A 16020-nucleotide genomic window follows, 5' to 3' on the forward strand; every position below is an offset into this window, starting at 1 on the left:
AGAGACACATCAAGCAAAGAAATTTGCTTAGAAGTGGCTACACCTGGCTACTTCAACAGGGAGGAAAAACCAAATTAAATGGAACACTCAGACCTTTCTTCTCTATTTTTCAACTAATGGTTAGTATATATGGAAACAGCCCCCTCCAAAGAACCAGTGTTTATTTTGCTTCTAATTATAGAATCTTTTCAGCATTCCCAGCTGACATACAACAGAAATAAGCAAAATACAATATTTTCAAGACATTAATTCACTTTGATAAGAAGTGTATTTTAAGGAGCAGTAAAAGTTTATGTACTAATCCACCATCCAAGTGAAACCAGTTTAAAAGGCCCTAATTTTTCAGACATCTCCCACAATAATGCTTTGTCATTTCCATCAGAAAAAACCCCAAATTTTTGTGGCTAAAAAGTAGCTTTATGCTTGAGATTAAATCACATTTTCCCCACAGAGCATTCAATACATTTGCTGCAAAAATCAGCTTTTCTTGCAAGAGCTGCCATCCCTGATTACCACTCCTTGTTTATGCTGAGGATAAACAACTGTGCAGGCCCATGTTTAATCCTGCATTGACTAATTGCATTCTCCACTTCTGTAATGCTGTGTCAGTCTAAAAACACTTCATAAACAATTAGGACTCACAAAATCTCCATGACAGAGACAAGACTTATATTCATGGAACAGATGATGCAACCCAAGCACAGAGAGTTAATTGTCTGCCCCAGTCACCCCCAGAATCAGTAACAGAATCCAGGAACTCAGCCCTCCCTCCTCAACAGGGATGAGCCTTGCACATCCAGCCTCAACACCATGACAAGGATTCCAGCAGAGCCTACCAAGATGTGTTGGAGCTTTGTCACTGAGGTCCTCACTTTTAACCAATTTATTTTGTGGAAAAGGGTTTGAGACAACAGCTGACAATTTTGGGCTTTTTTACAAAACCAGTACACAGACACATAGGAGAAAAAAAAAAGGGAAGACATGCAGTAAGTTATCCTTACTCCCATCAAGAAGTACCTGCTTCTCACCTTCAGTAGAAAAGCCCCATGTTGGCTCAAAAGTGCCTTCACTTCCATGTAGCCACCAGGGAACTGCAATGAGCCTCACAGCCTACAGCATGAAGTTGTATGTGTGCCACCACTGGTCCAAATGCTGGTTGGGATTCCCCCCTCTCCCTGTTTGCCTTTCCTCATCCACTGCATTGCATGGATATGTGCCTTGCAGTCTGAGATTAAATTACTGCAGACTGAAGTTTGGGTTTTGGCACTTCAGACCACAATGTTTCATTTTCACATTGGAGTGAGACTCTTGCTACCTCCCTGAAACTGAGCAAAAAGATGGAATTCTTAAGTGGCCATAGTGAGAAAAATCCAAACTGTGTAGCACATCCTTATCTGTGCTTTTAAGATCATGTTCCAGAGGCTGTTTTCCCAGACAACCTTAATTTATATATTAGTTCCCCATTCCCTGCTGCAGGACAATTTTTAATATCAAAGTTGACTAATAAGAAAAATCACAGTCTTAAGCAGGGTTCACACCCTCCATAAAGAGGGAAACTTCAATTCCCAATTTCCCTTTTTTCCTACTCTCTCCAAGGCTGTTCTTGCTTCCCCAAAATGGCTTGGGCCACCTGACCCCAGGCAGGGCAAGTGCAGCAGAGCTGTCCTGGCTGCCTGGAGCCCAACACATCCCTCAGGACCACGAGTCAGGAGTCATTTCTTCCACACTGTGGGATCACATCCCATAAGCAGCTGGTTAATAGACTGGAGATCAAGCCAAGCAGCTGCTGGACATCAAAAGTGGAGGGAGAGATCACTGCAGGGAATTGCTGATCCAGGATTAGGGGGGAGACACAGCAGCAGCATCTCTGCCCTGGGGAAGGCTCCCAGGCTGCCTCCCAGAGTGCTCTCAGCCACTTCTGGGTCAGTCCCAACTTCATATTGAATAAAAATTCCTCTCTAATCCACAGCCTGGACCACTGATGGGTTTATTTCATGGCACCCAAGGCAGAAATCTCTCTAAATTTATTTGTCATTTCAAAAGCAGACCTCTGGTAAATGTTTTGTGAAGTATCATATTCCAGCAAGTTTTCATCCACTGTACAGGAGCCTTAACCAGCTCTCTAGGCTATGATCCAGGTCCTGTGTTTATGGACACACAGATTATACAGGAAAAGGTGACTAAAATCAGAATTAAAATTGTCTTCTGCTTATCTCCTACTTAAAATGCACATTACCACATCAGAGAAAAACCAAAATCCACTTGAGCTGAAATAATTGCTCATGACTAATTCATGTTCCCTGTTATTTATTTCCTTCCTACTGACTGGTTGGATTGGGGGTGCTTTTTGTTTGGGATTTTCTTGTTTAGTTTTATTTTTCCTTCTTAAATTCCTACTTCCCTTGGAGCCAAGTTCCATAACTGAATATATCTGGGGATTGTTCTCACACAAAAGGTGAGGGCAGAGAAAGCTGTTGATGGACAGGGGCTCACTGCTTTCCTTCACAAGGGAAGGTATTATTATCCTCTCTCAGGCCCACTCTTGAAATCCAGATCCAAAGCTGAAAACACCTCATGGCTGCTCCTGCCAGAGGGAAGACTGTACCTCTACTTGTCCCAAGTACCTTTAGTGCTTCTATCCCCCTTTACTTACTGCTTTACATATTCATATTCATTAAAAACACCATCCTTTAAGCCCCTTATAGAGCCCCCAGCTGGATCTGTCACCACACCCTGAGTCACCTCCTCAGGTGCTCTGCTCTCCTCTCTTTGGCACTCTATCTTTCCTGAGATATGCTAAAACCCCAGATTCAGGTGCACACAGCTGCTTCCCCAAACTCCTTGGAGATCATCTCACTGCTGGGCCTGGAGAGACACCTGGGGCTGCCTCTGGCTCCCCTTCACCAGCAGCAGGAGTCCCCCAGCAGCCAAAACCTCCTCCCACAGCAGGACCTGCCTCGTTCTTACTGGCCACACCTGGGGCTATCCCTGTCCCATTCCCATCATCATCCTCACACCTGGGGCTATCCCTGTCCCATTCCCATCATCATCCTCCCCACACTTGGGGCTGTCCCATTCCCATCATCATCCTCCTCACACCTGGGGCTGTCCCATTCCCATCATCATCCTCCTCACACCTGGGGCTGTCCCATTCCCATCATCATCCTCCTCACACCTGGGGCTGTCCCATTCCCACCACCATCATCCTCACACCTTGGATTGTCCCTGTCCCATTCCCATCACCATCATCCTCATCCTCACTGGCCACACCTGGGGCTGCTCCAGCCCATCAGGAATGGGGTCAAAGCAATCCCATTCCCCCTCCCCTGCCCACAGCCCCAGCCCTGCACTTGAGGTAAAGGGGAGGGACACAAAAAATATATTTAGAGGGTGGTCCTTTGTAAAAACACCCTTTTCTTTTTTTTAATACCCTTGTCTAGCAGAGCCATTTACATTTTCACACACAGCTGCTTACACATAGGGTAGAGCTCTATTTCTTGTGTCCTACCTTTTTTCATTTAGATCTATTTTCTCTAAAATCTATTTAGGCACAGACACATTTACATATATATGAACTTACAACTGCATCTCATATCTATTCAGCCTTATTTCAATTTACACTTCTGTGTTTACACTTTTGTATCTATTTAGACTGTGTCAGCTTACACTTCTATTTGGATTATCTATTAACACTTATTGCACAGAAAATCAATTTAGACAAGATATCTGTTTAGAGCTAAATATTTACACTTCCATCTAATTACACATCAGCCTGTTTAGATTGAAGTATTTATACACCCTTATATATTACCTCTATTAAGATTACATACATCATCTATTTTTACCCTGCAATGCAAAGCAAATATAGGTTGGTTCCAACTGGACAGAAATTTTCTATTTTAAATGATCATCACTCATCTCAGCAGCCTCCTGTCAGTGCTGTTAGTGGCTCTCAGGTTCCTTCTGATCACTCCCTGGCTCCTCAGCTGTTTGCTTTGCAAGCCCAGAGAGATAAACCCAGCTAACTTGTGCATCTTTTCCAGTCCTTTCTCTTATTTTAACTTTTTTCCAAGTAACATCAAGTGACACAATTTGTAGTGTTAATTTTAGCACATTCACTGTTAATTTTCAGGGGGCGGAAAAAATTATTAACTCTTTCCTGACACCATTACTGTATTTACACTTCACAGTTGGTAACTGGGCCAAACCTTCATTCTACAAAGATTTTCATCTCAAGCTTAGGCCATTGAGAAAAAGCTCACAATCTACCCAGATCATTCTCATCTTTCCTAAGTTTTGGAAAAGTTGCAGACTGGGATATTCATGTGAAGTCACTAAAGAGCTCTTATGTATCCCAAGTCATTCTATGCTGGATTAGCACTGCTGTTAGATTTGCAGGACCTGAGGGGCGAGACTTCTCTGGCTGCTCTGCCCAGACCTTCCCTGACCTGACCCTGATTTAGCTGTGGCAGCAATTTCTCTAACTGAGCAGGTGTCTGTATCTTGTTTTACTTCTGTTTATCTTTGTGTTGCACAACCATGGCTTCGTATCTGCAGTAGTTATTTCAGTAGGATGAGATATTTACAACCAAATAATGACAGAGTTTACAGAAATACAGGCTGGGCAGAATATCAGAGGCCTTGAGAAGTGGAAACACAGGATGCAGTGTGTGAGTACAGGCAGGAGATAAGAGAGGGGGCACAGGCTTGGCACTGGAGACCCCCACAGCAAAAAACAATTCACCAATGGTCAGTGAAAATAAAAAGCAGTCCTAAAGCAGGACAAAACTGGTTTTAAGTGTAACAGAGAAGAAAGAAATTCTATTTCACACACCTAAAAGGGAAGATAAGATGGTAAATTCTGATGAAACCTGGAGCTGCACAGCAATGAGGAAATACGTCAAAGGTGTTAGGAAACATTTGTAAGTGACCCCAAGTGGATCCCAGGAGGAAAAGGAGAAACTGTCACCACAAACATCATATTCCTCCCTGTTAAGGACATGAGATTTCAACAAGTCATTGTGTACTTCCCCTCTTCCTTCTGCAGCAAACTATACCCAGGAACTAAATGAGGATAAACACCAGCCTAACAGGCAGAATTTTAAAAGCAAGTTCAACAGTTTTAATTGAATTTTTACTGTAGTTGCAGCTTTTTAATTATGAAGGAAAAAAACCCCCAACCATTGCATTTGAATCTCTTTTGTAACAATTAGATCTAGACTAATTAGGTGAAGATTTCAGTTATTCTAGCACTAAATTCCAGTCCTTACTTTTATAATGTGTGCCTACCTTTTTGACACAGAACACAGTATAATAATTCTTAACCTACTTTTGACCACACTTTTTCTATTAACTCTGACTTTCCATTCTTGAAAAACCTTATTTCATTTCTCTCTTTTTTTCCCAAGGCTGGCTAAGTCAATAGGATCTTCCAACACAGATGTCGTGAAAACCCCACAAGGGCCTGCATTTAGTGAGAAGATTCTGCTGATTCCTCAAACATATCAAAAGAGAAATCCAATTTCTGACTTTGTCATCAAGAGTAGATTTCTATGACAGGGTCTTGGATTTGCTTCCTTCCTTCTCTTGCCCTGAGCCTCACACAGCAAGACTATGTATGCTCTGGGTCCCAGAGTAAAAATTATCAGGGCTGCATCAGTACTGTGAAAGAGCTTACCAAAAACTTTACAATTTATCAGGTCAATTTATAATCTCACTTTAAGAAGCTGCATCTGTGTCATTATTAGTCAATATAGTTACTCAAAGAGAATTTATTTGCTTCTCCAATTTTCTACATTTTTGATGTTTTAACAGTTACCTGAAATAGTCATTTTGGAAACAAAACACCTATGCTGAGGCACGCATAGATATTTTCACTTTTCAACTCATGATTATTTTCCCCCCACTGCTGTGCTGACAGTGTCTAGAAAAAGCCTGAGGCAGCTGCAAACACCTTCCCTTACACAGCCCTGCCATGGTCTCTGGGAACATCTGGTACAAAGTCCCTGCTCAAGTCTGACGTGACCAGTGATCCAAACCCTGGTCTTAAACCAGGCACAACAGGGAGTTGAATAAATGCAGAACAAAAATTTTTAAACCTCAAAAGCTGCCAGATTTAATCAGAAGTAAGATTGGGTTTGGCAGAGTTAGTTGATCTCTTCCTGCACCTCCCCTCGCCCCATCCCCACCCCCAGTCCTGTCATCAGCTTTGGCCATGAGAGATAAAGCACAGAATTCACTGGAAGTTCTCACTCAGGGCAGCCAGGGCTGAACCAGTAAAGACTGAAAACTTTCTGGTAGAGAGGTGTTTCCACAATTCTCACACATGAGCAAGTACCATCAGTACAAGTCCTGAACTGACAGACAAATGGAGATGTTGAACAGCTCTGCGCTGACCACAAATTCTCACTGCAAAGCCACCACCATCTGCTAAACCCACCTTCTTGAGAGCATGACATTTGTCAGAAGCCTGGTATCTGGATACTTTCTCATGCTGATTTGGTGCATGCCTTTATATTTATGATTTTCAGACTTCCTGACAGTTATGCAGACTCTCAAAAGCTTTGGTGTTTGCTTTATTCTGTTAATTTTGGCCACGTGTTTTTTCTCACCTTTCTCGCAGCTTGTCAGCACTGGACTCTCTGAATCCACTTCACTTAAAATGTTTGCTTCTTTATATGTACTGCAGACTGTAATCCATCTGCACCAGTAAGGGAAAGCAGCCCCTTTTCCCAATGGGAAATGCAACCAGTCTCTGGGAAAAACCAGCTCATTTCCAGACAGGTGAATGCTGGAATGTCAGCATCCAGACTGGCATTACAGACAGAATAAATCAACATTAACACTACTGCACACTTTAAATGAGAGGGGGAAAAAAGGTAAGGGGGTCAGAGAAAACTGAAGTATCCTCCCCACTCTCGGTAAAAAATTTGCTTTTGTGCAGTTTTGCTTTAAACTGTGCATACATCAGCACACAAGAAACTCCAAAAATCAAACAGAAAAGCACTGTGATAAACAGGGAATTTTATTTTTAGCCCAGCAGAGATTTATCACTATGAGAGTCTTGTGACTTTGACAAATCTAACAATAATGAGTTGTGTATACAACCTACAACAGCTGACAGAGAATAATACATTCCATCTGCTGGAGCTGTCCCAGGAGGCTGCCCTTCAAGGTCTAAAAACTTTCAGATTTCTAATATTTTTTTTCCTCCCTAATAAAAAGCACCATGAAACAGCCGTTTGGTTCATTTTGTGAAGAATCCATTGTGGTGAATAACTGATATTTAAAGAGAAAACTCAAAATGCATCTAGAAAATTCCAGTTACACCAAAATGCTGTTTCCCTTCTGTATGGATCAGTCTCTGTGACCTGCCACTCACTCTTCTAATTAACTCCAATCTTCATACTTGAGTGCCTTCTTTAAACCTCACAGGAACATTAAAAATGTCAGAGGGCTTGCAAATATCTTGCCATCCTGATAACAGACCCTGCTGCAGAGGAGGACAGCCAAAAGTACAGGTAAAGATTAATTTCAGGAATACAGAGAATACTTATGGATATAATCTCAGGTAAGTATGAACTTACTGAGGGTTTTAAATCACTGCATGAAAATATTAAATCATACACCCTGGCATGAAATAGTTCCTTAGCTGAAGAAACAGACACCCATGGAAAAAAAAAAAAAAAAAAAATACTGCACTGGAAGGCCACAAAGATGCTCCAAGGGCTGGAGCACCTCTGCTGTACAGACAGGCTGAGAGAGATGGGATTGCTCAGCCCAGAGAAGAGAAGGCTCTGGGGAGATCTCATTACAGCCCTCCAGCACCTGAGGGGACTTTGTGAAAACACTGCAGAGGGACTTTTTACATGAGCAAACAGTGACAGGACAAGGGGAATGGTCTGAAACTAAAAATGGACCTAATTAAATCAGATATCAGGAAGAAATTCTTCCCTGTGAGGGTGGGGAGACCCTGGCACAGGGTGCCCAGAGAAGCTGTGGCTGCCCCATCCCTGCAAGTGCCCAAGGCCAGGCTGGAAGGGGCTTGAAGCAGTCTGGGATACTGGAGGTATCCTTGCCCATGGCCATGAGTCTGGATGATCTTCAAGATTCCTTCCAACCCAAATAATTCCGGGATTCTTTGATCCTAAAGGTCCCTTCCAATCCAACCCATTCTATGACTCAGCATCACACTTATTTTCTAGAACATCCTAAATCTCTATGTTTGTTTTAGTTTTTCCTTATTAATTTCTTTCTAAATAACTTCATTTTGAGAGGTTTGATTTCCAACAAGGAAACTATTATTGTGGAAGATTTTGGCCTTTCCCTTTCTGTGAAGATGGACAAATTCTGAGTGCCACAGATCATTTTTCATGAGTCACACCCAGAACCCCATGCACAGTGCAGAGGGCAGGAGTTATTTTTCTCTTAGATTATCAAGTTTTTGTTTCAAAACTCTACCACTTTTGGTGAACAAAGGTCTTGTTTCTCTGTTATGCACTATCCAATACATGGGGTTTTTATTCCACATACACAGAAGCCTCTCAGAAACCTTTATGTGGATCATCTGTTTTGTAAGGTTTCCCTTTCTCCAGCCTTCTTCATAGAAATAAAGCATTTTTGCCCAGCTTGGGAAGATCTGCCTCCTAAGCAAGGTTTGAGCAAGCCAAGTGTAAGATGGGTGGATGTGGATACATGAACAATTAGGAAAATTCTATTTCCAGGAGAAAAGGTGTGTTCACATAATGCCATTGCTGAATTAAGGCAAATATCTCCTTTTTCAAGGATACCTGAACTGCATTTCTATCTATTTCTGCCCAAAACAAGGAATTTTATCAGTGTGACTGTTACTGTGCTGCCTGCTCCTGACAGGCATTTATTTTAGGCCTTCCTACAGACCCTCTCTCACACGTGAGCTGGTTTAGGGCAGGAAAGAGAGATGGTTTAGGGCAGCAGCTCTGCTCTCCTAGGTCAGGCCTAGAAAAGTGATCTGATTCAACCTTGCAGTTTGCCATCATCTGCAAAACATCCAGCCTCCACCAGCAATGAATAAAATATTCCACTACAGCAACACTCAAGAAGAAGCTGGCACGGCCCCTTTCAATTACTTTTTTTGAATGATGATCCTCTCTGCCTTTTCTACTTTCAGCTTTTTTGATTGGAAAAAAAAGCCCCATTTACGGGCTGGAAGCCTAATACTTCCACTCCCCAGGAATAGAAGCCTATTAATTCTGGCAAGGAGAACTTCACTGAGAGAAATCAGGCTTAAACTTTTGAGAGGTGTCAAGAATGTTCAGTCAATTGAGAAATTGAGTTCTCCAGCTACATTCCTGGAAGATTTGCAACAGAAGGAATTTCAGGAAAATTAAATTGAGTGTGATTTAACCCTGACACTGGCTAAGTGTCAAAACGTGAAAGAAAATGAAAAATAGAAAAAATTTAATTGTTAAGGGAATAATAGGCATGGCTGTCTCTCAGAGTAAGAATAATTCAACCAGTTAGAGTGAAATTACAAGAAGAAAACATTTTCAGAAAAAGTGGGGAATATTCTTTCATTTTCCTGTCAGGCAGAAACAGATACAGTCTTGTCTCATTACTCTTTCCTGTGACACAGAGCTTTGCTCAGACTAACCAGGACCATTGAGAGAACAGAGCCTTAGTGAACCAACATACACTGGCAGAGCTGAGTACAGCCAGCAGAGTCCCCAACATCTCAGTGGCCCCAGGACTGTTACCAGCAGCTCAACACTTGGCTACTTCCATCCATCACAACAACAAAAATACATTCAGGAAAATCTGCTGCCACATGCTCAGCAAGGGAAGCTGCTCCATCCCAATAAACATGCTGAGAATGAACACAATATTGTTATGAGATGTGGAGTTAAAGCAGAAACTTGGGTTATAAATATCATACACCTCATGCCCTCTCCCAGAACCCTAAAAGCACTGGAAATGCCTCTGGGTATGGAACAGAACTCAGATTACGAGTTGTAGCAGATCCAGAACCAGCTGATTTTCCCCTTTTGCTTTGATTTTCTTTGTCTGATCCCATCAGACAAAGAAAATCAATGCAAAAGGGGAAAATCAGCTTTCTAGAAAACCTTCTATTATAGTAAGCAATACAATTTTCTATTTCACACTATAACATTCATATTTCCATTACAAACTTAATTTTAAAGAAAGAATTTCACAGACAAAGCAAGTATGTTAACTGTGCAGTGAACTTCAGACAGTTTCCATGTTGAAATACAACCACTGCTTATATAAACAAACAATATTTTAAATGAAGCAAGAGAAAAAAAAACACTTATCAAAACCTCTTAGCTGATGTGGGCATAAAAATAGTTGTAATAGTTGCTTTTTCTTATCACAATTTGTTTGCACAATGTTTAAGAGGGGGCTGCAAAAAAAGTTGAAATATTTTTCCTGGTTTATCTTTCCTTATTTCAGAAGGAGGTAAAGTTAAAAGGTGGGATAGACCTGAGGAAGCTTTCCATCCACCTCTGAAATAATTCAAAAAAGAAGAATGAACAATATAACCAACATCTTAATTGATGGTGAATAAAGCAAGCTCTTCTGATATTCACACTATATGAATTAAAGACTTCCTTTCATTCGTGTCCCCCTATTTTTGTTATGCAACCATCCTTGGTTGAAGGCATTTTTATTTACTGATTAGCTTAGAATTGTTTTTTCATAAAACTCTTCTCTTCATCACATCAACTCTTCATAAGTTTGTCTCTTGAAAAATGATAAATGAGCATGAGTAAGTTACCTTTGGGTTCACCAATGTAGAAGGACACATCTTTTTTGTCCTCTTGCTCATCAATGTGATCATAAGTGATCTGGGGAACAGACAAGGAATTTTCTCCTGGGTTTATGACAGGTGCAGAGCCATTCCCACAGCCCAGCTTCCCTTTTCTTCTGTATCTTCTGGCCTGTGAGAGTAGGAATGGAATGATCTCAGAAGATGCCATCAAGTGCACATGTGAGTTTCACTGTACAGTGAATTCACTTGAGGTTGAATGCTTTTTATTTAAAGGATGAAACTGAAACTCAGTGAAAGGGCTGCAACCTTTGTTTAAGATTTTAAAGTGTCTGACTCTGACTTATGAACTAAAACTTGGTAGGAATTTGATTCTCAGAAGGCAACTAGAACATTCTGAAAAATCAGGCCATTAGTAAAATTTCTCAAACTGGCACCAAAACTCAAGTCATAGAAAATTCTAATGACTTCAGCATATATCACCTTGTCAGGAATAGCTTTCTAAAGCTTTGATTCAACATAACCATAGACTTTGAACTATGAACGAGGCCCCATACAGCATATTCAACCAAAGAAAACTTCACTTCTACCAAAAAGGCTAAATTAGGCACCTCAGAAGAAGAGAAATCCCTCCTGCCTCCAAACAGTTCTCCTGAATTTAGAAGCCTAGAGACAGACTAAAAAACACACTATAACTGTTACTTTAAAATGAAAAATTAAGGTTTGGATCAACAGAAAGAGCTGCAGAGTCAAGATATTCATATATCGGACAAGGCTACTTGATCTAAAGTTTAGCCAATTCTTAATTTGTTATGGCCTAGATTCAGACTTTGGGAATTCCTTCTTCTGCTCTGCAGCAGTTAAACAAACGCACATTCAAAATTAAATGGGGGAAAAATGGTAGAAATAGGTATTTGTTGTGGACAGTGGATGCACTGACATGCATCAAAATACTTCTAAAAGCAAAGATTACAGGCTCTTATAGCAGGAAAACAAAATAGGTGTCTTCTGGAGAACAAAATGCTACAACGTACATAAAATGATCAGTGTGTATTTGAGACCTTAAAATAAGAAGTCACAAACCAAGAAAGAAAAAGAGAAGAGGATCCTTTGGTAAGAGGTGAAAGAACCATTACTGTGTTCTTAACTGAGTGCTCACAGGGCACAGGGAGGTTCAGACAAATAATATATTAGAGAAAACAGAGGGAAAATATACTTTTCCCATCTTTCCAGCCATGGATTGCTTGCTGTTCAGCAACACACACAGGAGTCTTACTTCTGCTTTACCCCTTTGCTCCATTTTTTCCTGCCTCCAGCTGTGACAAAACAAGGTCACACTAACCCCAAAACACAGACATGCACACAGATCAGGCTGCTTCAGCTTCCTCCATGTGCCAGGGGGAATTGTACAGCTCTTCTTCCCTGGGAAACAGGCTCCAGTGGGATGCCACTGCCCTAAGGCAGGCCTTGACCATCCTTTGGGAAAGGCTGGGTCCCTAAGCTGGACCTGCTGCAGACTCTGTCCTTCTGGCAAGCTTGGCAATGACACCACAGACCTGGGTGTGGGCAATTCCACCTTTGCAGACAAACACTCTTCCCCTTTCCTGCACTCACAGCCTGGGAATTTGTTGTCATCATATTGCAAAGCTCTCATACCTTCTCAGTGATTTCTCATAGGCAGTTCCTCACAGCACTGACTCCTTCTTCTTCGCAGCCAACAACTCCAACTCTCTTCACAGCACAGCCAACAAAATCCATCTCCCTCCTCAACCAGCTAACCCACTCTTTTGTAGCACTCTTCTTATTAGACACAGCTGTGGCTTATGAAGGGCAGGCCTGTTCCTAATCTTTGGAGATTAGTACAGCTGCAACTCCTCAGGTGTGAGGCTACCTTCTGCACTACCTTTATTTTCTTACATTCTATCCCTCCACAGGAATTTGCCCTAATTTCTAAAGAAATAAAAGCAGCATGGAGTACTTCAGAGAGGAGTAACTGCTGTCAGCCTCATGTTAAGCCTGAACATAAATTTTTAAACTGGCTTGCTCCTTCTTCTAGTATGAACTACCTTGAAAAATGAATGCAGGATGGGAAAGTGGCACCATTGCTTTGTGCTTTGAGAAAGTAGGAGACTCCCAAGGGGATAAAACAATGGAGAGTTGGTACCTGTCTGACCAAGAAGGAAAATTCACTTAGAAGATATTCTTTACTCAAGAATATTTGAAGGAAAACAAAACTAACTGGGCTGTAGCAGGAGGGAAAAAAAATGTATTTCAGGTGTCCAAACTGCTCAGGCCCTTCACGAGGTTTTTTGACAAGTGAATCATAATTTAAAATGAGAAGCAAGCAGAGAGCCAGCCCTGCCAGTGCTGTCACCTGTTTTCTCAGACCGGGACTAGATGGCGCTGGAGACTTTTTGGGATTTTGCACGGGAGCTGTCACATAGATCTTCCAGGTGGCTGTGGAGGTGCAGGATTTCTCTGCTGCATAGCAGCGCCACAGGGTCTGTAAAGGAACCCAAAGAACCTCAGTGCAGGAGCAGTCACTGGGATCCTGCACAGCAAATCCAACTGACAACAAAGCCCTCAGTCCAGGTAAACACCACTCCTGATAGAGTACAACCATGGTGGGTGCAATTTGCACCAGGATATGCATCACACAGAGATATTCAGTGTGCTCCCCCCACGAGCTGGGATCAAACTCTACCCACAGCAAAAAAAAACCCAAGTAAATCAAACTCAACCCCCATAAAAGTGAATCCCCCACTGACTGCTGTGTTTTCTTTTTCCTGCACTGTGCCACAATGAATGTTTGTGCACTGTGCGATTTAATTTTTTATATTATCTTGTGGAATGTTATGTTGGGAGATTTTTCTAAAAACAAGTGTGTTTTTTCATGTATTTGTACACTCATCACTTCAGGATTTGGCAGATGCACAGGACCTAAAAGAACATGAAAAGGAAGTTATGAATTAAATATCATAATGAATATTTTTCATTATGTTTTAAGTATTTCACTACATATCCTCACTGCATCCATTTAGTGTCATTATGCCTGTGAATAGCAGGTATAGACAGCTTCCAGAAAGGGAGAGGCAATGATCTCATTTTCTCTACTTACTGATGTGGATCAAAATGACAAAGTGGCTAAACACAATTTATAGATCTATAATAAATTTAGGAATGGTGATTCTCAGTACTTGAAATTCCAGGCCATACTCCCTCCCCAATAAACTCTGAGGTATTTTAGTATTTTCCTGGTGTGGCCTTACCTGAATTAGGGAAGCTGCAGCTGGGATTTGTCTGTTGAAATGCTTCTGACGTTGCTTCTGCTGTACTTTCAGGGCAAAACCAGACCCCAGAATACCCTAACAAAATAACAAAATTACTATTAAAACATGTATATAGCTTCACATACCTAAATAAAGTACTTCACACTTGGAATAAACTGCCATTTAATGAAAGACTTTATAAAATGAATTTTCAAATGTCTACCCTGTCAGAGTTCTAGTTATCCCAACAAATAAACCTGAAATTGAGCAGATCAACAGCAGAATTGTGTAACTTCAATAAACAGCACAAGTTCATTGCTGTGATCCACAGGTTACAGGAGCCAGAAGAAGTCACCGAGGTGCACACACCTTTAATGAAGAGATTCAAGTTCCACTTACAGCTGGCAGGGCAAAGAAGGAGATGGCAAACACTGAGAAGCAGGAAGCTATTGTCTTCCCAATCCACGTCTGGGGAACTTTGTCTCCATAGCCAATTGTTGTGACTGTTACCTACACCAGGAAGAAACATCTGTTTTAGAGCTTTTTTCCTCCAAAAAGCATGAGAAAAAAAAAATGGAAGGGGGAAGTAATTAGTGAAGTATCAGGAGACAGGTGTGAACCGAGTGTGTGGATTTGGGGATAAGGAAATCTGTGCTGAGAGGAGTGAAAAAGGACAGAACTAACTCATCCCAACTGAACCCTCATGGCAAGAGGAGGAACACAGAACCATTCCAGGATGTATCATCTCCCAAAATCAGCCTGCCAGCAGAGCTAGACCTGAACACAGCTAAGACCTGTGCTCAGCTTGCTTTCTTTCTCCCCAACAAACACAGGACCTGGCTCTGGTATTCACTTTCTCTGAACACAGAGAGACACAATTCTCTCTCCCAGAATTTTTCCTGGGGAAGGCAGTGAGAAGCTCAGAGAAGAAGAGAAAACAATTCTTATCTCGACCTGCTGCTCCTGTTGTTTGGCACATGTGGAATGTGTTATGGAGATGGTTTACCAAGAGTGAGTTGTTGATTGGACACAGGTGATGGTTGTTTGGATTGATTGGCCAGTTAGGTCAAAGCTGTGTCATGACAGTCTGGAGACAGTCACAGGTTTTTCTTTAGTATAGTATTAGTGCAATATAGCTTAATAAAGCATATAATATATAATACATATAATTATATTACATATACTTAAATATATAATTATATATATACTTACATATGTTAAATATATATGATTTTTATATATATAATATATAGCTGAATAAAGCATTTGTTCAGCCTTCTGAAATCATGGAGTCAGAACACATTATTCACTGGCTGGGGATGATTTGCAACAATAGCTGGCCACACAAATTTGTTTTTAAGCCACAAGGTGCTTAAACATGGCTCTGATATTGCTTCTCAGGGCCAGGGAGAAGGAGCCCACAGTCACGGGAGACAACAGAGCCAGCAGGGAAGCACCTCTCCAGTCAGGACCCAGGACCTTTCAAGCAATACAGAAGCAGAAAGTGCAGCCAGGTCCACCCCAGACTCTGGGCTACAAAGCAGCAGCACAATGAGGCAGGTGTGACAAGCCACAGGTCAGGATTAGGATCAAGTGGTCAGCACATGAGCCCACAGGGAGGAGAGAACAGCAGGGCATCATCCTATGGGTGGAAATCTCCTGTGCTGAAATACTGTTGAAATATTGCTGAAATAATGTGTGTGGAACACCACCAGTGGGGTCATGCTGGTCAGGGTCATTAGGTCAATTAGTGCCCTCAGGTCTGGGACATGTAGGGACTTGGCTCTACATAGGCTTGCTGCAGAGGTGGCAGGCCAGCCCCAGAGGCAGGACCTGAGTGGGACAGAGGTTTGGGGCTATTCCTGGAGAGCCCCAGCAGGATGAAAGAGAATTCATCATGAGCCAGAGGTCAGGAAGGACCTGGTGCAGGGGGAAAAGAGGGTCCAGGTGGCAGCTGGTCCATCAGAAAGGTTTGTCATGTAACAA

The 16020-nt window shown here is 41.8% G+C and overlaps 1 protein-coding gene across 2 annotated transcripts in view; it reads right to left on the reverse strand.

The window, feature by feature from the left end:
- Window positions 1–16020, reverse strand: part of LOC132327071 (potassium voltage-gated channel subfamily KQT member 1-like) — a 387557-nt gene that overhangs the window by 356269 nt on the left and 15268 nt on the right. For both annotated transcript variants that reach the window (XM_059845811.1, XM_059845812.1), the window contains exons 5-8: window positions 14434–14544; window positions 14035–14130; window positions 13140–13268; window positions 10775–10937 (exon numbers count right to left, since the gene is read on the reverse strand). In XM_059845811.1, the coding sequence (XP_059701794.1) occupies window positions 10775–10937; window positions 13140–13268; window positions 14035–14130; window positions 14434–14544 (499 nt within the window). The remainder of the gene's footprint in view (window positions 1–10774; window positions 10938–13139; window positions 13269–14034; window positions 14131–14433; window positions 14545–16020) is intronic.

The sequence above is a fragment of the Haemorhous mexicanus genome, chromosome 5 (assembly GCF_027477595.1).
Source record: "Haemorhous mexicanus isolate bHaeMex1 chromosome 5, bHaeMex1.pri, whole genome shotgun sequence".
Lineage (NCBI taxonomy): Eukaryota > Metazoa > Chordata > Aves > Passeriformes > Fringillidae > Haemorhous > Haemorhous mexicanus.